At 38.8% G+C, this 25,217-nt stretch overlaps 1 protein-coding gene and 1 long non-coding RNA gene across 10 annotated transcripts in view; both read left to right on the forward strand.

Annotated features, from left to right (window-relative positions):
• The window catches only part of MLLT10 (MLLT10 histone lysine methyltransferase DOT1L cofactor), a 222,700-nt gene extending 210,634 nt beyond the window's left edge, over window positions 1–12,066 (forward strand). For all 9 annotated transcript variants that reach the window (XM_070432664.1, XM_070432655.1, XM_070432672.1 and 6 more), the window contains 4 exons: window positions 62–423; window positions 1,500–1,596; window positions 7,674–7,883; window positions 10,310–12,066. In XM_070432664.1, coding sequence (XP_070288765.1) covers window positions 62–423; window positions 1,500–1,596; window positions 7,674–7,883; window positions 10,310–10,354 — 714 coding nt within the window. In that variant the 3' untranslated portion in view covers window positions 10,355–12,066. The remainder of the gene's footprint in view (window positions 1–61; window positions 424–1,499; window positions 1,597–7,673; window positions 7,884–10,309) is intronic.
• An 11,019-nt stretch (window positions 12,067–23,085) lies between these two features.
• Window positions 23,086–23,645, forward strand: LOC139005915 (uncharacterized). Its single transcript, XR_011470720.1, has 2 exons — window positions 23,086–23,190; window positions 23,222–23,645. It is a non-coding gene; the product is annotated as an uncharacterized lncRNA (long non-coding RNA).
• Window positions 23,646–25,217: the final 1,572 nt, after the last annotated feature.

The raw sequence follows: 25,217 nt of genomic DNA on the forward strand, positions 1-25,217 counted from the left end.
TGATCTTAAACAGTTTTTCTGTGTTCCTTACAATTTAAATTTCTGTTTTTTCTTCCATTAGGACTTAACCTCCAGTGGACAAAGCACCAGCAGCTCATCAGCTCTTTCTACTCCACCTCCTGCTGGGCAGAGTCCCGCTCAGCAGGGCTCAAGCGTTAGTGGAGTTCAGCAGGTCAATGGTGTGACGGTGGGGGCGCTGGCTAGTGGAATGCAGACTGTAACATCCACCATTCCTGCAGTGCCTGGAGTGGGTGGGATAATTGGAGCTTTGCCAGGTAACCAACTGGCAATTAATGGCATTGTAGGAGCTTTAAATGGGGTTATTCAGACTCCTGTCACAATATCCCAGAACCCTACCCCCCTCACCCATACAACTGTACCACCTAATGCAACTCATCCAATGCCAGCTACACTGACTAACAGGTGAGAAACTTACTTAAATATATTTTAGGTTTTTCAGTGCAACCTAATACCATGTTGTCCATGTTTTAGATTGGGATTTTTATGTGCTCCTTGTAGATGTACTCTAAGAAATTAAAGCCCACCAAACTTTTAAACTAAGTATATTACATTGAGAGCCATTTATTTTTGAAACTTAACTAACTATGAATAAAGCAAAATTAAACCACTTTAGTAACAAAACATTATATTCTGTGCTGAAAATTTTAGTCTTGATCTGTGATGTATATTTTAAATACTAATTTTTATCCCTGTGTATGTTGCCTTCATGTATCATAAATTCTGAAGAAAAGAAATATTGTAATTGAAGATCACATATGAATATTGGTTTCTTAAAATTGAGCTATGTAATTTCCTTAGTTTTATAATAAAAAATCTTTGATATAGGATGAAGGTTTAAATATTTATATTGAATATCTAGGGAGTGAGATTCTCTGTTTCATTGTACTAGAATTTTATTTGAATGTTTGTTCAGCATAAGGAGACTAAGATCATGTTATTGAACATACTTTTGAGGAATAAATCACTTTAAATGGATTTTCAGTGGGTACTAGTAAACTTTTTTATGGCTCTCTCTTCATTGGTGCTTAATTTCACTGATCATTGGGACCATTTAAAAGGGTTAGGTCAAATCACTCAGTAGTATGTTTGGATTATTTCTTGTTTTAAATATGTGTTACTTAGTGGGGGTTAAATGATTCTTGAATAATTAAGAATAAATTATTACATGTGCATGTTATAAACACATGTAAATTTCTATTCCATAAAATAACTTAGTGCCTGCTTGGTTTACAATAAAAAAGGAAAACAAAACATTTCTCGACAATGTGAATTCTTATTTATCTGTATTCGTGCTCACACGTGTGTGCACACACATATGCACACAGAAATAAATTTGTACATCATTGTTTCCAAGAATGTTATAATTAAAAACTTGACTTAACTTATTAAACATCAAATCAAAGAGTGGTCTTTCATTTTACATTTAAAAAAACATTAAAGGTATATAGTAGAAAGTAAGAATTTTAATCTTTTTTCAGTGCCTCAGGACTAGGATTACTTTCTGACCAGCAAAGACAAATATTTCTTCATCAACAGCAATTTCAGCAGTTGTTAAATTCTCAACAGCTCACGCCAGTAAGTGCTTCCTTTTGATAATATTTTATTTTTATTGGGAGAAAGTGATCTAAGTTGTAGTATATATTCAGTGTGCCTTATTGATGATACATTTTGTGAAATAACATGGGATGCATAATATAAAAATAGTTTGTCTTTGTCATTTGGTATTATCTGCAGTACCTGTAGTGACATTATATTAATTCACTTACAAATATTAGAACATGTGCTATGGTACTGTGGTAGATTCTGGGATAGAGTGGTGAGCAAGATTTTGTATTTTCATGGAGCTTCGTTCTGATAGGGGAGATGGACAATAAATATATACTTTTTGGTAGTGATAAATATTGAGAAGAAAAATAAAGCAGGATAGGGATAGAGAACAGTGGCATGAGGGCCATTTTTATAGGATGGTCCAGCTTTTTTGTGTAAGTGACTTTTGAGCACAGATCTGAATACAAGTTGAAGTTGAAAGAAGCATGACTTTCTGACATGGGAATAGACGAGAAAGCACGCTCCAGGTAGAGGGAGTAGCAGTTGTAAAAGTGTTTATGTTTTCGAGACTAGAAAACAGGCTGGCATGACTATAGGACAGTGATGGCGAACCTTTTGAGCTTGGCGTGTCAGCATTTTGAAAAACCCTAACTTAACTCTGGTGCCGTGTCACATATAGAAATTTTTTGATATTTGCAACCATAGTAAAACAAAGATGTATATTTTTGATATTTATTTTATATATTTAAATGCCATTTGACAAAAATCAACCAAAAAAATGAGTTCGCATGTCACCTCTGACACACGTGTCATAGGTTCGCCATCACTGCTATAGGATGAGAGAGGCTCATGCAGAGGAAAGAAGGTCAGATAGGTGGTTTTGGTCCAGAGATAAGACTGTCTTGTTTGGCTGTTTGTGGCAAGAAATTTAGATTTATCTTAAGTGCGATGGAAAACCATTGGTGATTTTTTTTTTAAATTTCTTTATGGAAAATTTAAAATGTACCAATAGAGAGTATAATATACTAATCACCTAGCTTTAATAATTATCCAAATTTTTAAAAAGTTTTTTTAGGAGTTTTGTTTTATATATTCTCACTTTTTCTTTCAGGATTATTTAAAATAATTAATTAGAGGGCTTTGAACAGAATAGTGACATGATAATTACATTTTTAAAAGATGAGATGAGTTTAGCTGCTGCATTATGGAAAATAGTCTGTGTGTATTAGGAGGGGAGATGGTGGCAACAATGAAACAGGAGCAGTCTAGGTAGATGTTGGCTTCTTAAAATAGCACGATAAATATGGCAGAAAACTGTCTGAAATTTTGTTGTTGTTAATCCTCACCCAAGAATATTTTCTCCATTCCTTTTTAGAGAGAATGGGAAGGAGGGTGGGCAGGGGCATTGATGTGAGAGAGACACATTGATTGGCTGCCTCATGTTTCCAAAATGGGGCAGGATCAAACCTGCAACCCAGATACATGCCCTTGACCAGAAATCAAACCCATGACCCTGTGGTGTGCAGGCCAATGCTCTAACCATTGAGAAACAGCCAGGGCTGGAATTGTATATTTTGAAGTTAGAACCAACAAGACTTGTTTGTTGGACATTCAAGAAAAAGAAGAATCCTAAACAGTTGGATGTTGACTTTTACTGAGATTTGGATAACCAGAAGGAACAGGTTTTGGTGAGAAAACAGGAGTCTGATGTGAACATACTGAGTTTAAGATGTCTGTTTAGATGAGCTGTGCACTAGGCAGTTGTATGAGTCTGTAGTCCAAGGAAAGAATGCAGTTGAATATATAAATTTGGGGTCATTGTTGCATATGTGATGTTTAGATTCACAAGATTTGATAAGACCTGAAGACTGAGTCCTGGACATCCTGGACAAGGATAATAACCTAGTAAAGGAGCTAGGAAGAAAGTGGCCATTGAGTTAGGAGGGAACTGAGAAAGCTTCCGCCGAGAAATGTGTCAAGAGAGAGGACTCTGCTGTGTAAAATGCCTCTGGAAGGACAAGCAAAAATTGACCGTTGGATTTGACTGTCTAGAAGTTTTTCACAAATGCGGTTTTGGTGAGAAGTAAAAACCTCACTGAGTGGTTCAAAAGAAAATGGGAGGAGAGGAAGTGAAGGTAGCATAGAGACAACTAAAGATGTTTTAGTGTAAAAAGCAGGGAAATAGGCACCTAACAGAAGAAAGACATGGTCTACAGAGGTAGTTTCTATTCTTTTTGAATATCAGAGCATATATGTATATCAATGGGTTAATTTCTGGTGCAGGAGAGGAAGAATAGGGCCAGAGCAGCAGAGTTCCTAAGAAAGGAGAGAAGCTGAGGGTAGCATTGTACTCTAAGAAGAGGGCAGGGAGAGCAGTTGTCAGTGGATTTTTTGATAGGAGATTGAGGAAATCCACTTTTATTGTTTTACATTTTTAATTAAAGTAAATTAATTATAAGTAAAGTTATCAGTTGAGGGAGAATGGAGTATTGGTGTTTAAGAATATGGAACAGCCTGGCTTGTGTTGCTCAATGGTTGGATGTCGATGTATGAACCAGGAGGTCACGGTTCAATTCCCAGTCAGGATACATACCTTGCTGTGAGCTCGATCCCCAGGGGGGTTGTTCAGGAGGCAGCCAATCAATGATTCTCTCTCATCACTTTTTCTCTCCCTCTCCCTTCCTCTCTGAAATAAATAAAAATATATTATATTAAAAAACAAAGATGATGTGAATAGATACCTTGGTGAAGAGGGAGAAAGAATTAACCCAGACACATGTGGAAGGAAGTGTGTGGCTCACATTAAGGGCAGCACTGACTGACCCTTTGTAGTCATAAATTTAAAGTGAGACCAAGTTGATATGGTTGTGTGACTTTTCTCCAGCTTCATTTCCTTAGCACACTTCATTAAGTTAGACTACCTGGAGAAGGTACTATTCAGTTAACTCAGAATTTCAGCCTTTATCATTTCTTTCTAAAATGTATCTACCTACTACTTTGATTTAGTCAAAAATATACTGAAAATATTTGTTTTAATTCTAAGGCATTTTCACTCTCACTGTATTTATAGTGATACAAAGATAGATTGTACATAGTTTATTTATTTTTTATTTTTGTTAATCCTCACCTGAGGATACTTTTCCATTGCTTTTAGATAGAATGGAAGGGAGGAGGTGGGGAGAGAGAAAGAAACATTGATGTGAGGGAGACACATCGATTGGTTGCCTCCAATACAATCCCCGCCGAACAGGACCAGGGATTGAACCTATAACCCAAGGTACGTGCCCTTGACCAGGAATTGAACCGGAGACCCTTTGGTGTGCGGGCCAACACTCTACTAAGCAATACCAGCCAGGGCTGTATATAAATTCTTAAATGCTTACACTAAAATGTGATCTTGTTTTATTATCTCATGCCTCATCTTAATATGAAGTACTAAAATTTAGTTTATTTGGAGTTCTTCCTATTAATCAAGATTTTTACTCTAATAATAGCACATATTGATGTCATATTTCCAGAACATGGTTAAGGAATTTTTAGCACAAATTGTTGCTCAGAAACCGGTAAAGTTTGCTCATTTATGTAAGCAAGAATTTTATTATAAGGCACACTGCTTGACCCTACGGCCCCCACCAGCTGCTACCCTATTTCTCTGCTTGCTGTCCCCTCCTGATGACCTTCATATTGCTGAGTCCCGTGGTCAGTTCTAGTTCTTCATCTCACCTGACCTGACTGGCGACAGCATTTGACAGAATTGATCACTCCTCCCTCCTTGAAACTCTTTCTGACCTTACTTTCCAGGGCACCACCATTATCTTGTTTTCCTACCTAACTGGGCCTCCTTTCCTAGGTCCTTCTCTCCTCCTCAGCCCCTTATTGTGTTTCAGAATTCAATGATCTCCAGTCACGTAGCTTTAAATACCTTTCGTATGTAGGTACTTGCTTCTCCAGCCCTGGTCTCTCTCTGGAATTTCAAACTTCTTTACCCAGCTGCTTACTTGATATCCACTTGGCTATCTTGCTAGACATTTCAAGCACAAAATGTCCAAAACTGAAATGATAATCTTCCACCACACACCTGCTCCACATAGTTTTCCTTCCTCAGCTGATGGCAAGTCCATTCTTCCAGGTGCTTGAGCTAAAAACCTTACAGTCACCCTTCACTCCTCTTCCTCTCCTGTTTCACATTGATTCCATCAAGAAATCCTAAATCAGGTTGTATCACTCCTCTGCTCAAAACCTTCCACTGGCTCCCCATTTCACTGAGTAAAAGCCTTACTGCTGTATTCTCTTTCCTCCTTGCTCCCTCCACTCCAGCACCCCTGGTCTTGCTATCTTCTTTGATCATACAGGATGTTCTCTGAGCACTGGCTGTTCCATCTGTCTAGGCACCCCCTCCCCAGATCCACTCAGAGAATTCCCTGATGAATCCATTTCACATGACCCCCACCCCTGCCATATTCTCTCTCACACACTTCTCTTTCTCCTGACCTTTATTTTTATCTTTTGTTTTGTTTTGTTAATCCTCACCTGAAGATATTTTTTCCGTTGATTTTTAGAGAGGGGAGAGACAGAGAGAGAGAAACATTGAGGTGAGAGCGATACATTGATTGGTTACGTCCTGCATTTGCTTCGAACAGGGCTGGGGGTTGAGTCTGCAACTGAGGTACATACCCTTGCCTGGAATCAAACCCGTGACCCTTCAGTCTGTGGGCCGATGCTCTAGCCACTGAGCCAAATTGACTAGGCTAATTTTTTTTTTTATTGATTGACCCTTAGGGAGGGAGAGAGAGAAAGAGAGAGAGAGAGAGAGAGAGAGAGAGAGAGAGAGAGAGAGAGAGAAAGAAAGAAATCAAGTGGTTGCCTCAGACCAGAACCTGCAACCCAGCTCTGTGCCCTTGACTGGGACTAGAACCTGAGACCTTTAAAGGCAAGTTTCTGTAGGCTGATGCTCTAATCACTGAGCAACACCAACCAGGGTTCCCCTGACCTTTAGCAATAATCATATTCTAACATTTTTGTTGGTCTCTCCCTCTTCCCCCCAGAGTGGACTACATAAGGACAGGGGTGTTCCCCCCCTCCCCCATATGTCTCCAGCACAAAATACATGTCTCAAAACATTGCCTGGCACATAGTAATCACTCAAGAAATGAAATATATGCTTGCTATGAAGAATGGTCTCGTTTACATCAAAAAAGCACCCTTTCTGTTGGCATGAATGAGAACTCTAAATTTATTTTAAGTTTCCAGAATTAGAGGAAGGATTTGACCCACATAGTGCATTCTAAACTCAAATACAGATAACTTGTGAGTTCTGTAAGTTGCTGTTCTTGATTTTCATGGAGAACCTAATTTTTTTTTTTAATATATTTTATTGATTTTTTACAGAGAGGAAGGGAGAGAGATAGAGAGTTAGAAACATCGATGAGAGAGACACATCGATCAGCTGCCTCCTGCACATCTCCCACTGGGGATGTGCCCGCAACCCAGGCACATGCCCTTGACCGGAATCGAACCTGGGACCCTTCAGTCCGCAGGCTGACGCTCTATCCACCGAGCCAAACCGGTTTCGGCAGGAGAACCTAATTTTAGAATAGTGGTCTCCTGTATTTGTTTGCCCTTATTGAAAAGAAGCCATTCACTGATGTTATTGACATTTTATATTAGACAGTTATTTTCTAGTGCAGTATATTTTTCCAGATGAGATACTAGTTTTCTTTCTTGGTATTATGAATGTAACTTATATTTAAATATTAAAGAAGAAAATAACCCTGGCTGGTTTGGTTCAGTGGATAGAGCATTGGCCCATGGACTGAAGAGTCACAAGTTCAATTCCAGTCAAGGGCATGCACCTTGGTTGCAGGCTTGAACCCCAGTCCCGGTTGAGCACGTGTGGAGGCAACCAGTCGATATGTCTCACGTTCATATTTCTGTCTCTCCCACTGTCTTTCACTCTCTCTAAAAATCAATGGAAAAATATCCTCGGGTGAGGATTAACAACAAAAAATAAATAAAAATAAAGAAGAAAATAGAAAAGGCAGACTTTACTGACTGCTGAATTCTGTGACAGGGAACTCATCTTCTCTCACATGTTTTTACCTAAGGAGCAACATCAAGCCCTTCTGTATCAGTTAATGCAACAGCATCACCACCAGCAACACCACCAACCTGAACTACAGCAGCTACAGATCTCTGGACCAACACAAATACCAATAAACAACCTACTTGCAGGTACTCAGGCACCACCACTTCACCCAGCTACCACCAACCCATTTCTCACGATCCATGGCGATAATGCAAGTCAGAAAGGAACAGTAAGTATCTTTGTATTATTATATCTAGTGAAATAAAAAATTTGTTGATTAATCAGAAGAATTTTATTGATTAGAGATTATTATCTCCAATCTCTCCCATTTTAAAAAAATACATTATTCCCCTGGTAATTACTTCTTAAATTTAGTTGTTTTAGCAGCTTTGCATTTTAAATACAAAGGACTTAAGCCAATTATATATCCCCTAAGTATATCAGTTTGAATATGCACATAAGGTTTGAAGGCTATCTTACAATTCAGCAGTTTTCAAAATGAAAATACATTTTACTTATGGGGACAGTCCACTCAAATGACAATACTTGGTGCTTTGTGAGTATCTATAATTTGTTTAATTGTAGAACTAATCTATATATTTTAGGAATATTTTTATTACTTTGTTCTGAAGTGCTTCCTAAAACTGACTTATAGTAAAATTAATATATAAATTTTAGGATAATCCAACTATTCTACCAAAAAGAAAGTAAATTATCACATTTATTATGAATTTAAATTTTTATTTTATGTAAGTAATAGCAATTTACCCTGTCAGTGTACAAGTTAACATAAATTGAAAATGGATGGAGGAACAGTATACTATACATATAGTAGCATACATTTTATGGCTGGTTCTTTCTATCAGTGCTCCCCTTTGCATAGGTTTACTCTATTGGAGTGTGACTGTTTTCCCTAAATTCCAGCTCAGGGCAGAACCTGGTAGAGGAAGGATATTGGGAAAGAGAGTGGAGACTGGATATTAGGAAAAGAAAAAAGGGAAAGAATGAGATGTGAGACTTGGCAAATAAAAGTGTTAAAAGTCACAATGTTGGCTATTTCCCATAACTTGGAAAGCTTGCTGTTTACTGTGCTTTTAGTAACAAGAATTGGTTTAAAATGTAGATTATTGGTTTTCATTAACTCAACTCTCTAGTGCTTTTTGTTTGCCCCATTGTTTCTGGATTGTGAATACATACAGTCCTTACCACAAACTTAGTTACTTCTCCCGTGTTTTGCCAACATGGGAAATTTAAATGTTTCTATATTAATTTAGTAATTTTTTGTATTGTTTTTTCCTCTTGTGTTTAAAAAGTGAATTACAAGCTAACTTTTCCTACAGTATGAATGTATTTTTTATATTATTTTTAATAGATTTCAGAGAGGGAGAGGAAAAGAGAGATAGAAACATCAATAATGAGAGAAAATCATCGATCAGCTGCCTCCTGCACGTCCCACACTAGGGATCAAGCCCTGACGGAGAATCCAACCGTGACCTCTTGGTTCATAGGTCGATGCTTAACCACTGGCCATACTGGCCAGGCATGCATGTATTTTTTAATGGAAAATCACAGTAGTAAATAATATAAAATAAACAATATTAATTACCTAATGAAGAAAAGCAAGGCTGGAAAATAATATTTATAAGTTCCTGCTATATGTTAGACATCCTTTTTATTTTATTTTATTGATTTCAGTGAGGAAGGGAGAAGGAGAGATAGAAACATCAATGATGAGAGAGAATCATTGATTGGCTGTCTCCTGCACACCCCCTAACTGAAGATTGAGCCCGCAACTCCGGCATGCGCCCTTGACTGGAATCAAACCTGGGACCCTTCAGTCTACAGGCCGACACTTTATCCACTGAGCCAAACTGGCTAGGGCTAGACATCTTTTTTTTGTTGTTAATTGTCACCTGAGGATATTTTTTCCATTGCTTTTTAGAGTGAGTAGAAGGGAGAGAGGGATAGGGAAGAGAGGAGGAGAGAGAGAGAAATATTGATGTGAGAGAGACACATTGACTGGTTGCCTCCCACATGCGCCCCTCTAGGGTTCTGAGAGTGAACATGCAACCCAGGTACATGCCCTTGACTGGGAATTGAACCCATAACACTTCAGTGCGCTGGCCGACACTCTAAATACTGAGTCACACCGACCAGGCCAAATACAGTAGTATGCAGGATTTCAGTCTTTAAAATAATAATGAACTGTAATCCCATTTTTATTAATTTAATAAGAGTATACTCAAAGAAGTTAAAGATCAAAAGATAAAAGGCACATTTCACATCAGAACCCATGACTGTTAGTCCATAAAAATTTCATTTTCCATAATACCATGTTACTACTACTGTGGAAAAGTCAATTTCAGGAGATGCTTTCTACATTCATTCCTTGTGAGTCTGTTCCTGAGATGGGCATTTCTGTCTTTGTTTACTGCTGAATTTCATGTTTATAAAACAACTGATAATGTTTACTAGTAAATGTATGTCTTTATATTATGCTAAAAAATAACCATGTTGACTTATAGAAAAAAAAAAGAATAACTGTATATACCACATTTTACCTCACTTATAAGTTTACTTTAGAGGGTATTACCTCAAATGTGGGCCAAAAATTGATTTAGCTAATGCATCTGATTTTGTTTGTTTTAACTGCAGAGACTTAGTGATAAAACCGGGCCTGTTGCTCAAGAGAAAAGTTGACAGTTGAGAAATGGCTAAAAATTGCCTGTCCTGCTGTCCGAGCACTTCACTGGCTGCTGTTGCAGTCCTCTTCCTACACCTATGAAGAAACGCAACAAGAAACTAACCGCACAACAAAGGACTAATTGCCACAAGGACATTCTTTTAAGGCTTTGATTAATTTTCTTGTTGCTTTGTTGCACTGAAATGGAATTCCCATGCCCCCCACCCCTCACTCAGATTTTTTGAACTTTGAAAGAAAATTTAGTAACTAACTTTTGTCAGTGAAATAATTTACATGCAATGCGTTTATCAACCTAAGAGAAATTTAATATAGTTGGTACACAACTAATTTTGTTACAAATTGGAGAGATGAACAGCAAAACTAAAGACTTGCTTCATTTATAAACTTTTATCTCGTATGAGTTGGAATGAAGCTTGTCTGGGTAACAAGTATATTTTGTTTGGATTACAGTGTGCTTGCTCTTTAAGTCAAAACTTAAAACAAATTTCAAGGAACTGTCCAATTTCTTCTGGAGTTTTATTGGTTATTGCAAATAAATAGGTCACCAACAGGGACTTGGCAGTCTTTGTTATAAAAATTTTCTTTCTAATGGGATTTGGCCAATTTTGGTAATCAAGTTAGGAGGATAATGTCTGCTTCTGCTAAAGGTAATTTTCTTTTGCTAAATGCTTTTTCTTTAGTGTTAAGACCAACTCATATTTCAACAAAGCTTTGAGTTAAGTGAGTTCTAAGGCTGCTGGGGGAACCAGATCAATTCAAAGTGAAAGATTTCTTTCAGAAAGAGGGGCCACTCTGGAAACTGATGGTAGGGTTTGGCCTGAATCAAGTGCCTGTTAGTATCTCCATGGTGTTGAAATGGCTCTAACCAGCTGAGCTTGCACTATACTATACTTACTCAGTCCTTGTGAGTAGCAGGGATAGTCAGTGTTGCACCAGCAGCCTTCCCCATGGTTCTGCCTTTATTAAAAACTTTCTATGCCACCGTAGATAGCTCAGGCAAAACTATTACCTGGGTATTTATCCACTAATGAGTCACAAGGAAATGAGTGGATTTGGTAAGAATTTTTGTTTTTTTTAATTTAAAAACTTCCCATTTCTGATAATTGATTTCAAACAAACAAAATAAGACAAGCAACCGACCACGACAGTTCCTGAAATAGGTGAAATCTGTATGACAGACCTTCTACTTTGGGTAGCCACACTCCTGGTGTGACAGGATGGCTGTGTATAAATTAAACAATTGGGAACGCAATCATTGAACTGTTCTTAAATGTGTGAGTTATTAGTGGAAAAGACCCAGCTGTAATTAGACCTCCACTGTGTACTTAGCTGGAAGAACATGTTAATTCTGCAATATGTCTCTTGGTTAAACATTGCACAGTTCTTACCTCATTTCTGTAAATAAGGTTTTGTGAATCTGTTTTGTATTGTGAAAAATTCATAAGATAACATTGATATTTTGATTTGTAATATTTCTAATTAGTAGATTTAATTGAAAAGTAAAATTAATTTATTTTTATATGTTCAGGGGAATTTTAAAGAAAGTCAAATCTTTTGTAGATAATTTAAAAAAATCGGTGTGGTTTATTTTACTTATTTAACCCACTGATTGTTATTCTGTAACAATTTGTATAAATGGCAAATTTTGAATGTGTTGTTATTTTACCTAGATGTAAAATTCCACATGTATTAAAGAAAATGTACAAAGTTTTTGTTAATAAAATTTAATAATGTTTATAACTCTGCCATTTTTCTAGTTTTATTGAGCTATAATTGACATATGGCACCGTGTAAGTTTAAGGTGTACAGCATAATAATTTGACTTACATATATTGAGGTGATTACCACAATAAGTTTAGTTATCATTATCTCATAAAGATACACACAAAATTTTTTTTTCTGTGATGGGAACTCCTAGGATTTACTCTCTTAATAACTTTTAAATATACCATAAAGCAGTGTTAACTATAGTCATCATGTACATTTTATCCCTTAGCACAGCTGTGGGCAAACTACGGCCCGTTCGGCTGTTCTGTCCGGCCCGCGGAGCCGAAAGAGCAGAGGGTCCTCTTGCTCTCCCCTAGCGGCAGTGTTAACATGGCAAAGTTGGGAAACACAGCCGCAGCTCCTTCTTCTGATATAAATCCGCCCATTCAGTAGAAGGAACAACCTCTCAATCTTCCAGAGGCTCCTTGTAATGCCCGCATCACCCTGGGAATGCGTAGACACGTTATCGTGGTGATGTAGGGAGACACGCCCCTGGAGAGCACAATATCAGAGCCTTTCTGAGGTAAGATTAAGAGCTCTACTCAAACACAATTTTTTCCTGTTCCCACATTCTGTACATCACAATGACTTATTAATAAAACAACAAAGACTCAGCTTTTAGGGCTTGTATCCACTGCAGTTTTTTTTCCCCACTGCGGATGCGCGCAGCAAGAAAAAAGACATACAGAGGACATGTCACACTAGCCATGCTGCGGCTGCATTTTTTTGCTGATACGGATACGGTATCAGTAACGCTACTGTGGCCACTAACCGCATGTGTTAGCGGCAAAACAAATGCATTTTGCGCTGCGTTTGCTTCTCCCCCTTGCGCCTGTGAAAATGCGTGCTACAGGGCATTTGTGTTAACATGCACCACTGCACATTAGCATCAACGCAAACATGATGGAAACCTGTGTACCCTGCATTAACCCTAGCTGCGCTGCATTGCAGTACTGCACCACACTGCAACAGCAGCACAGCTAATGTGAACGAACCCTAATTCATTGAGTTGAACAAAAAGATTGTATAGAAATGTGATGAACTAAAGATTTTATTACAAAATCGCTTAATTTCAGGGTTTCAGAAGTAATTGGACAAATGAAAAACTGAAAATCAAATGTTCATATCTAATACTTGGATGAAACCCTTTCCTGGTAATAACAGCCTGAAGTCTTGTACTTACGGACATCACCAGATGCTGGGTTTTCTCCTTTGTAATGCTCTGCCAGGCTGTCACAGTAGGGGTATATATATAAATATCCTGCCATTTCCAGCTTTTAATAAGAAAAACTGTTGCAATGGGCATTTAAAAGTGGCACTTGGTTGTTTTTATAGAGTCCAGTGGATGCAATCTGACATTGATAATAGGCTCTTTCACACTATGTGCACTGCGGCTGTTTTTTGCCAGTAACGGAAGTGCTAGTGGTAACTACTGGTTACCCATGTTTTGCACTGCCCTAGCACCTCCCATACAAGTGTGTCTGGAAGACACAGCAATGTGCAGCTATGTGTGTTACCATAAACAAAGGGCCTGTGTGAAAGATACACAGGTTTCCTATGGAGGAAAGGGGTTGTTCTCTATGGTCAGGGTGTGCCTCTGTCCCATGTCTGAACTTTTTCAGATGATTTTGTTATATATATATTTTTTAGAAGACCAAAAATGTTATAGTAGAGCAAATTTAATCACTTGTTTTTATACTTTACTGTCTTATTTTAGTAAAGAATTTAATAAGAGAACGGTACGGTTGGTTTTAGCCCAATATTAAACATGAGTGGACCAAAGAAAAGGAAAGTGGACAGTAAATGCCGAGTGTTTAAGAGAGAGTGGACAACAAAATATTTTTCACCGAAGTCCGATCAATGCCGGTATGTCTGATATGCCAGAAAACACTTGCAGTCTTCAAAGAGTACAATCTCAGCCATCACTTTGCCACAAAGCATGGCAACTATGCTAGCAAGCAGTCACCTCAAGAATGGGAGGCTACTGCACAGAGGTTGATGGCTAAATTACAGGCTCAGCAAAATGTCTTTCACAGACAAACTGCAATTCAAGAGACAACTACCAAAGCAAGTTTTATGCTATCATTCAAATTAGCAAAAGCTAGCAAACCTCTCTCTGAAGGCGAGTTTTTGAAAGAATGTATGATAGAGACAGCAGGTCTCTTGTGTCCAGAGAGCAAAGGCAAGTTTGAAAACCTCAGCTTATCGCACAGGACAGTGACTCGTCGAGTGGAACTGATTGATGAAGACTTGGCCAGCAAGTTAAATAGTAAGGCAGAGTTCTTTAAGTTTTATTCACTAGCATTGGATGAAAGAAATGACGTCAAGGACACTGCTCAGCTCTTAATTTTTATCCGAGGGATTAGTGACAATTTTGAAATTACGGAGGAGTTTTTAGCCATGGAGCCACTGAAAGGAAAAACACGGGGAGAGGACTTGTATGACCGGGTGTCTACTGTCATCGAGAAAATGAAGCTACCATGGAGTAAACTTGCTAATGTCACGACAGATGGATCTCCAAATTTAACTGGAAGAAATGTTGGACTGCTAAAAAGAATTCAGGATAAAGTGAAAGAGGAGAACCCTAACCAAGATGTTATTTTTCTTCACTGTATTATTCACCAGGAATCATTGTGCAAGTCTATGTTACAACTTAATCATGTTGTTAATCCAGTCGTAAAGCTTGTTAATTTCATTCGAGCAAAGGGACTTCAGCACCGTCAGTTTATTAAGTTTCTGGAGGAATCTGATGCGGATCACCACGACTTACTTTACCACTCTTGTGTCCGCTGGTTGAGTTTGGGCAAAGTTTTCCAACGAGTGTGGGAGCTCAAGAGATTGGTGCATTTTTGAAATTAAAGGGGAAGTCTGACGAATTTACTGAGCTGAGTGACAAGAATTGGCTGTGTGACTTTGCATTTGCTGTAGATATATTTTCACATTTGAATGAGCTAAATGTGAAGCTACAGGGAAAAGATCAGTATGTACATGACATGTACACTAATGTGAAAGCCTTTAAATCGAAGCTGATTTTCTTTTCCAGACATATTTCAGACAAAGTCTTCACTCATTTTGCCACACTAGCCACACAGAAGGAGACCATCCAAAACGTGAAGAAATACAGCAAATCACTGGATGACCTGCATGCAGAATTCTGTCGTCGGTTTTCTGATGTTGAAAAAATTGACCAGTCACTTCAACTGGTGGCCTGTCCTTTGTCACAAAACCCTGAAACAGCACCAGAAGAGGTGCAACTGGAACTCATCGATCTTCAGTCTGACTTTGTCCTAAAGGAGAAATTCAGCTCTCTTGAACTAAGAGACTTTTATGCTTCACTTAATGAAGCTACTTTTACAAACATCCGGAGGATGGCACAGAAGATACTGGTGCTGTTTGGGTCAACCTATGTTTGTGAGCAGACATTTAGTGTCATGATCAACAAAGCCCCTCACAGATCCAGCTTAACTGACGAACACTTCAGATCTATCCTGAGAATAGCCACAACAAAACTAACTCCAGACTTTGATGCATTAGCTAAAAAAGGAGACCAACAACACTGTTCCCACTGAAGTTGATGTTTTAAAGACCAAAAACCTTTCAACCCATTCTACATTGCCACCTACATCTACGTCCCGGGCATAATTTGGAAGCTGCACTAAAGAAAATATTTCATTTACTGTTTACACATTTTGTTCTTTTCTATTTGTTTTAGTTTTAAATTATTTTATTATATTTAAGTTTAATTTGAAAGGCTTTTGTACCTTTCCTTTGTTAGGCAATTTTATTTTGCCTTTGCCATCTTCAATATAAGGTATTGGCTTGTAATTCTCTTTCTTTGTAGTGCCTTTATCTGGTTTTGTAATTAGAATAATGCTGGCCTCAGGAAAAGAATTTGGAAGTGTTTCTTCCTCTTGGATTTTCTGAAATAGTTTGAGGAGGATAGGTATTAGTTCTTCTTTGAGTGTTTGTTAAAACTTCCCTGTTTAGCCATCGGATCAAGGCTTTTGTTTGTTGGGAGTTTTTTTTATTACTACTTCAATATCATCAGTTGTTATTGGCCTATTCAGGTTTTCTGATTCTTCCTGATTCAGTTTTTGGAGATTGTATTATTCTAGGAATTTGTCCATTTCATCCACATTGTCCAGCTTGTTGGCCTATAGTTGCTCATAATATTTTCTTAGAATTCTTTGTATTTCTGTGATGTCAATGGTTACTTCACCGCTTTTGTTTCTAATTTTAATTATTTGGGTCCTCTATCTTTGTTTCTTGATGAGTCTGGCTAAAGGTTATCTCGTTTATCTTTTCAAAGAACCAGCTCTTGGTTTCATTGATCTTTTCTATTTTTTTCAGTCTCTGTGTCATTTATTTTCACTCTGATCTTTATTATTTCCTTTCTTCTACTTACTCTAGGCTTTTCTTCTTGTTCTTTTTCTAATTCTTTAACTTGTAGGGTTAAATAGTATATTATTAATTTTTCTTGTATTTTGAGGTAGGCCTGTAGTGCTATGAACTTCCCTCTCAAGACTGCTTTTGCTGTGTCCCAGAGATTTTGGATTGTTGTGTTTTCATAGTCATTTGTTTCCAGGATGTTTTTTACTTTTTTCTTGATCTCATTGGTAATCCAGTAATTGTTTAATAACATGCTATTTAGCCTCCATGAGTTTGAATGTTTCTGAGTTTTTACTGTAGTTGATTCCTAACTTCATTCCATTATGATCTGAGAAGATGCTTGACATGATTTCAATCTTCTTGAACTTGTAGAGACTTGTTTTGTGTCCTAACATGGTCTATCTTTAAGAATGATCCATGTGCACTTGAGAAGAATGTATATTTTATAGCTTTGGGTTCAATTAATGTCAATAAATGTCAAATCCATCTGATCCCGTGTGTCATTTAGACTCACTGTTTCCTTGTTAGTTTTTTTTTTTTTATTTTTTTTTTTTTTCGCTTTAAGTATTACAAAGGGTATTACATAAGTGTCCTTTTTTCCCCCCCACCCTTGACAAACCCCTACCCTCCCTTACCCCCCAGTGTCTTATGTCCATTAGTTATGCTTATATGCATGCATACAAGTCCTTCGGTTGATCTCTTACTCCCCTCCCTCCTGCCCCCCAACTCTCTCTGGCCTTCCCACTGCAGTTTGACAATCAGTTTGAGGCAGCTCTGCCTCTGTATCTATTATTGTTCAAAAGTTTGTAATGGTCTTTATTATCCATGAATGAGTGAGATCATGTGGTATTTTTCCTTCATTGACTGGCTTGTTTCACTTAGCATAATGCTCTCCAGTTCCATCCATGATGTTGCAAATGGTAGGAGTTCCTTCTTTTTAACAGCAGCATAGTATTCCATCGTGTAGATGTACCACAGTTTTCTAATCCATTCATCTACTGATGGGCACTTAGGCTGTTTCCAGATCTTAGCTATGGTGAATTGTGCTGCTATGAACATCTGGGTGCATATATCCTTTCTGATTGGTGTTTCTGGTTTCTTGGGATATATTCCTAGAAGTGGGATCACAGGGTCAAATGGGAGTTCCATTTCCAATTTTTTGAGGAACCTCCATACTGCCTTCCATAGTGGCTGCACCAGTCTGCATTCCCACCAGCAGTGCACAAGTGTTCCTTTTTCTCCACATCCTCTCCAGCACTTGTCGTTTGTTGATTTGTTGATGATGGCCATTCTGATAGGTGTGAGATGGTACCTCATTGTTGTTTTGATTTGCATCTCTCGGATGATTAGTGACTTTGAGCATGTTTTCATATGTCTCTTGGCTTTCTGAATGTCCTCTTTTGAAAGGTGTCTATTTAGATCCTTTGCCCATTTTTTGATTGGATTGTTTATCTTCTTTTTGTTAAGTTGTATGAGTTCCCTATAAATTTTGGAGATTAAGCCCTTATCAGATATACGTTGGCAAATATGTTTTCCCACGAGGTGGGTTTTCTTGTTGTTTTGTTGATGGTTTCTTTTGCTGTGCAGAAGCTTTTTATTTTGATGTAGTCCCATTTGTTCATTTTCTCTTTAGTTTCAACTGCCCTAGGAGCTCTATCAGTGAAGAAATTGTTTTGGCATATGTCTGAGATTTTGTTGCCTTTGTATTCTTCTAGAATTTTTATGGTTTCCTGTCGTACATTTAAGTCCTTTATCCATTTTGAGTTTATTCTTGTGTATGGTGTAAGTTGGTGGTCTAGTTTCATTTTCTTGCATATGTCTGTCCAATTTTCCCAACACCATTTATTGAAGAGACTATCTTGGCTCCATTGTATGTTCATGCCTCCTTTGTCAAAAATTAATTGAGCATATTGGTTCGGGCTAATTTCGGGACTCTCTATTCTATTCCACTGATCTATATGTCTGTTCTTGTGCCAGTACCAGGCAGTTTTGAGAACAGTGGCTTTGTAATACAGCTTGATATCTGGCATTGAGATCCCACCTACTTTGTTCTTTCTCAGGATCGTTGCAGCTATTCGGGGTCTTTTTTTATTCCAGATGAATTTTTGGAGAGTTCGTTCTAGATCTTTGAAGAAGGCCATTGGTATTTTAATGGGAAGTGCGTTGAATGTATAGATTGCTTTGGGTAGTATGGACATTTTAATGATGTTGATTCTACCAATCCAAGAACATGGTATGTTCTTCCATCTGTTTATGTCTTCCTCTATCTCTTTTTTCAACGTCCTGTAGTTTTCTGAGTAGAGGTCTTTAACCTCTTTAGTTAAGTTTATTCCTAGGTATCTTAATTTTTTTGGTGCGATGGTAAATGGGATTGTTTTTCTGATCTCCCTTTCTGAAAGTTCACTATTGGTGTATAGAAATGCCTCGGATTTCTTGGGGTTAATTTTGTATCCTGCTACATTGCCAAATTCATGTATTAAGTCTAATAGTTTTTTGATGGAGTCTCTAGGGTTTTGTATGTATAATATCATGTCGTCTGCAAATAAGGACAGTTTTACTTCCTCTTTTCCAATTTGGATGCCTTTTATTTCTTCTTCTTGCCTAATTGCAATGGCTAATACTTCCAGTACTTTGTTGAACAGGAGTGGTGAGAGTGGGCATCCCTGTCTTGTTCCTGTTCTTAGGGGAAATGGTGTTAGTTTTTGTCCATTGAGTATGATGTTGGCTGTGGGCCTGTCATATATGGCTTTTATTATGTTGAGGTATGATCCTTCTATTCCCACCTTTCTGAGAGTTTTTATCAAAAATGGGTGTTGGATTTTGTCGAATGCTTTTTCTGCATCAATTGATATGACCATGTGGTTTTTTTCTTTCAATTTGTTTATGTGAAGTATCACATTTATTGATTTACGGATGTTGTACCATCCTTGCATCTCTGGGATAAATCCTACTTGGTCATGGTGTATGATCCTTCTGATGTACTGCTGGATCCGATTTGCTAAGATTTTGTTGAGGATTTTGGCATCTATGTTCATGAGGGATATTGGCCTGTAATTCTCTTTCATTGTGATGTCTTTACCTGGTTTTGGTATTAGGGTGATGCTGGCTTCATAGAATGAGCTTGGAAGCGTTCCTTCCTCTTGAATTTTTTGTAGTAGTCTGAGGAGGGTAGGTTTTAGTTCTTCCTTGAATGTTTGGTAGAACTCCCCTGTGAAGCCGTCTGGCCCTGGGCTTTTGTTTGCTGGAAGCTTTCTGATGACTGCTTCAATTTCTTCCATAGTTATTGGCCTATTGAGGTTTTTAGATTCTTCCTGATTGAGTTTTGGAATGTTGTATTTTTCTAGGAATTTGTCCATTTCCTCCAGGTTGTCTAGTTTGTTGGAGTAGAGTTGCCCGTAGTATTGTTTAACAATCATTTGTATTTCTGTGGGGTCTGTTGTTATTTCGCCTCTATCATTTCTGATTTGGTTTATTTGGGACCTCTCTCTTTGCTTCTTGGTGAGCCTGGCTAGGGGTTTGTCAATCTTGTTTATCCTTTCAAAAAACCAGCTCTTGGTTTCATTGATTTTCTGTATTGTTTTTTTGGTCTCTATTTCATTGATTTCTGCTCTAATCTTTATTATCTCCTTCCTTCTGCTCACTCTGGGGTTTTCTTGTTGCTCTCTTTCTAATTCTTTGAGTTGTAGAGTTAGATGATTGACTACCATTTTTTCTTGTTTTTTGAGATAGGCCTGTAGAGCTATAAACTTTCCTCTCAGGACTGCTTTCATTGTGTCCCAGAGGTTTTGGATTGTTGTGTTTTCATTGTCATTAGTGTCCAGGATGTTTTTAATTTCTTCTTTGATGTCATCGGTAACCCAATCAATATTTAATAACATGCTATTCAGCTTCCAAGTGTTTGAGTATTTTGGGTTGTTTTTATTGTAGTTTATTTCTAACATTATGCCATCGTGGTCTGCGAAGAAGCTTTTTATGATTTCAATCTTCTTGAATTTGTGGAGACTTTGCTTGTGACCCAATATGTGGTCTATCTTTGAATATGTCCCATGAGCACCTGAGAGGAATGTATATTCCGCAGCTGTGGGGTGAAGTGTTCTGAAGATGTCAATTAAGTCCATCTGATCTAGTGAGTCATTTAGGATTGCTGTTTCTTTGCTGAGTTTTTGTCTAGCGGATTTATCCAGTGATGTCAGTGGTGTATTAAAGTCCCCTACTATGATTGTATTGTTGTCGATCTCTCCCCTGATATCTTCCAGAAGTTTTCTTATGTATGTGGGTGCTCCTGCATTGGGTGCATATATGTTTACCAGGGTTATATCTTCTTGTTGTATTGATCCCTTTAGTATTATGAAGTGGCCTTCCTTATCTCTGGTTATGGCCTTCACTTTGAGATGTATTTTGTCAGATATAAGTATTGCTACCCCAGCTTTCTTTTCCTTTCCATTTGCGTGAAAGATATTTTTCCATCCCTTCACTTTCAGTCTGTGTGAGTCCCTTCTAATGAGGTGGGTCTCTTGTAGACAGCAGATGTATGGGTCATGTTTTTTTATCCATTCAGCCACTCGATGTCTTTTGGTTGGAGCATTTAGTCCATTTACATTTAAAGTTATTATTGAAAGGTACTTGTTTGTAGCCATTTCTTTTTTTGTGTGTGTGTGTGGCTGTTTTCTTTCTGAGCTTGATATTTCTTCTTTTTACACCAGTCCCTTTAGCATTTCTTGCATGGCTGGCTTGGTGGTGATAAACTCCCTTAGCCCTTTTTTGTCTGTGAAGCTTCTTATTTCCCCTTCAATTTTGAATGATAGCCTTGCTGGATAGAGTATTCTTGGATTCAGTCCTTTGCTTTGCATCACTTTGTAGATTTCCGTCCATTCTTTTCTGGCCTGATGTGTTTCTGTTGAGAAATCATTTGATAATCTAATGGGAGATCCCTTGTATGTTACTTTCCGTCTCTCTCTTGCAGCCTGTAAGATTCTCTCTTTATCCTGAACATTTGCCATGGTAATTATGATGTGTCTTGGTGTGGGTCTTTTCGGGTTCACCTTGTTTGGGACTCTCTGGGCTTGTGTGACTTTTTTCTTCCCCACCTCAGGGAAGTTTTCTGATATTATTTCTTCGAATAGGTTTTCTAATCCATGTTCATTTTTCTGTTGTTCTGGCACCCCTATTATTCGTATGTTGTTTCGTTTCATGTTGTCCGAAAGCTCCCTTAGGCTCTCCTCCTGTCTTTTAATTTTTTTCTCCATTTGCCGTACAGTTTGAGTGTGTTTTGCTTCCTTGTCTTCTAATTCACTAATTCGGTCCTCCGCTTCTCCCAGTCTACTGTTGATACTTTCAATGGAGTTTTCTATTGAAGCTATGTCACTCTTCATTTCTTCTTGGGACTTACTTAAGTTGTTGATTTTTTCATCTGTTTCTTCTAGCTTCTTGCATAAGTAGTTGAGTTTTTCATCTGTTTCTTCTTGCTTCTTGAACATCTGGTGCATGTACTCTAGGAACCTTATTCTGAATTCTTTTTCTGTCATGTTGCATATCTCTGTCTCACTTAGCTGCTTTTCTGGCGAGTCCTCCTTTTCTTTCCTTTGGGGGTTTCTTTGCCTACCCATGTTTGATCTCGCTGACATATGTAGATGTTGAGATGTTCAGTGGCTGCTCCCTGGGTGGCAGGGGCTCCTTGGGTTGTGGTTGCTGCTCAGACGGTTGCGGTAGCAGCTGCTTTCCAGTTGGCAGCAGCTCCTCTGGTGGGTGTTGTTCACAGCTGTGTTGGCTCTTCTGGCTGGTGGGGGGAGGCTTCACGTACAGCTGCTGTTCCACAGACAGAGGGTGTGGTGATCAGGAGGCTGTGGTGATCAGGAGGCTGTGGTGATCAGGGGGCTGCTGTTGCTTGGATCTGCTGCGTTGATTTAAAGGCACAAAATACAACAGAGCAAGGCACAACGTACCAGGCACTGAACACAAGTATATTCACAATATTAATAACCCCAAATAAAGGTGACCACCCGAATTAAGAGAATTAGGGGATAGGGGAGAAAGAAGAGAAGAAGATAAAAGAGAGAACAGAAAAGAAAAATAAGAAAGAAACAAACAAAAAAGGAGTGCAAAAATAGAATTGGGAAAAAAGAGGGGGGAAAAAAAGAGAGCGAAAAAAGAGAATGAAGTAGAAGCGGGGAAGAGACTATTGGTATGAGGAGCAAACTCCAATAGAACTGCCACTAATCTCAACAAATTCCAGCAACAGATCCCTGGAGATGAATGCAAACTACAAACCACCAATAATATCCAGAGGGGTAAGGGAAAACAGAAGCACAAAAATAACCGGGGTGGGGTGGGGGAAGGAAGGGAAAAACCAGCAGAAAAAAGAAAAAAAAAAAAAAAGAAAAAAAGAAAGAAAAACAACCTCACAACCAGTCCTAAAAAAGAAGAAAAAACACAAAACAAAACAAACAAATAAAAAAAAAAAAGCCCAATATATTCAACAATCAAGAAAACAATAGAAAGATAAGAGAGAAAAAAATGTTTGGAAAGTGAAGAAGGATAAAGAATAGGTGTATATAAAAAAAAAAAAAAAAAAAAAAAAAAAAAAAAAAAAAAAGCCCAATATATTCAACAATCAAGAAAACAATAGAAAGATAAGAGAGAAAAAAATGTTTGGAAAGTGAAGAAGGATAAAGAATAGGTGTATAAAAAAAAAAAAAAAAAAAGAATAGGTGTATAAGGATTTAGAGCAGTAGATTGGAAATAGGATATATAAGTAGGGTGGAATTAGACAGGGGGTAAAAAGAGGGAATTGGGAAAGTCTGGAGCAGGAATAGGGTAAGAGAAACAGGACACCAAAAGGGGAAAAGTAAGGAAGAGGGTTTTAGCAAAGAGGTGAAATTGAGATAGGGAAAATTAATGCTAAAGGAACGATGAAAATAGAATGGAGAACACTAATCCCAAAAGAAAATAAAGAGAAAATAAAATGGCACTTTAAAAAATGGTAAAATGGTAGCAGTAATAATACTGGTTAAAAATAAAAATGTGGTAATTGAAAGGGTAAAATCAGGTGATGGAAAAAGAAGAAAAAGAGAAAAAAAATTGGTTTCTTAGTAAAAAGGTGAAAAAATTAAAAAGAAAAAGAAAAAGAAAAAATTTGCAGTAGTGATGGTCTTTTGGTTCAGCTGCTCTTCAGCCTGGTTCGCCTTAGTCATGCCAGGTACTTAGGAGAGTGTTGAATTTGCCTGCATTACACTGTTCCTCCGTGTTGTAAATCACAGTCCTGATTTTAAAGCAGGCCGTATTTGTGATCCAGTCTGCCTTAATTTGTATTCCCCTAAGAGTCAGTTTGTGGCTCAGCCTCTGGGTGGCAGTGTTTTTGGGTTGGCCTCTGAGGCTATACAGCTTCTCTATCCTTTTTTAATCCTTACCCTGCTCTGTGTTGTTGGTGGGACTGAAAATCCCTCTATAGGCCAGACCCTGGTAACTCCCAGGGACTAATCAGCTTGTTTTAATCCTTTATCTCATACAGGGTGGAATCTGGGTGTGGCTGTGCTCCTTGCCTGGGGGGCTGGGGGGAGGAATTCCACCCTCTGGAGGAATGGCTGCCCCAGTCCTGGGCCCAGGGGGGTCTCAGCACTCAATTCGCTGCCACCTCCTCCGGCTCCCCCTCTTTCCTCAGCCTCTCCCCAGATTCCCCTCGTCTGCACCTTCACCCTCTCTTCAGCACAGGTGAGTGTCTGTATCCGAACTGTCCTATGAGCAGGGTTCAGTGAAAACAAAGAAACAGACAAACGCCGGCCGGCCGCGGAAACGCTCCTCTCTTACCGGTCTGGGAAACACTCCTCTCTTACCAGCACTGCATGGTCTGGGAAACGCTCCTCTCTTATGGGCACTGCATGGTCTGATCAGTTCCTCAGGATGCCCCCTTTAGTCTCAGTTCTCCGCAATCACAAAATCCAAATCTCAAATCTCCTGGCGCCAGCAAACCCGCGGAACTCCTTACCCTGGTCAGGGTCTATGTCTGTCCCAAGAGACGCGGCTGTCTGCCATGCGGTCTCCCTCCGACCCTCTGGGCTCAGGTCTGGCAAACTTTCCTGCCCAGATCCCTGGTTTTTAACCTTTCCAGGGGAGGTCTGCCCTTCCCGGCTGTAAACCGTCTCACCAGCTGAGTAAATTTGCCAATTCGGGGTGGGTGTTATTAGTTTCAGCTGCTTACTCTGTTTGCTCCGGGACAAGACCTGGGACGCGTCTGCCTATATCGCCGCCATCTTGCTTCTCCCCTTGTTAATTTTTTTGTCTGGAAGATGTATCCAGTGAAGTCAACAGGGTGTTAAAACCCCTGATTATGGCACTTCAAAAATACAACTAAAAGACGGAACGGACATCATCCAGAACCACAGGAAGGCTGGCTGAATGGAAGTTCTACAACTAGGAGGAACTGAGAATCAGAGGAGGCGCAGTGCTGAAGTAAAATACTAAGGTGTGGAGTGCTGCAGCGCGGGCTGGTGGCTGAGGGCGCGGTTGTCTGTTTCAATCCGGAGGGAGCCTCAGACTCAGAGCTCCAGATCTGGGCGTCTCTAGGGACCCAGACTCAAACGGGAGAAGCAGGACTGTCTGGCTACGGTCCCTCCGAGGTTTGCAGCTGTTGCTGGGACAGAGAGGCAGGGCCCCTGGGGACGGACTGAGAGCAGCCATAACTGTTCCCTCCTCCCCCCTGTTGATCCC

This window comes from Myotis yumanensis, unplaced genomic scaffold (assembly GCF_028538775.1).
Source record: "Myotis yumanensis isolate MYYU_CA2020_CCGP unplaced genomic scaffold, mMyoYum1.0.hap1 SCAF_1, whole genome shotgun sequence".
In the NCBI taxonomy this organism is placed as follows: domain Eukaryota; kingdom Metazoa; phylum Chordata; class Mammalia; order Chiroptera; family Vespertilionidae; genus Myotis; species Myotis yumanensis.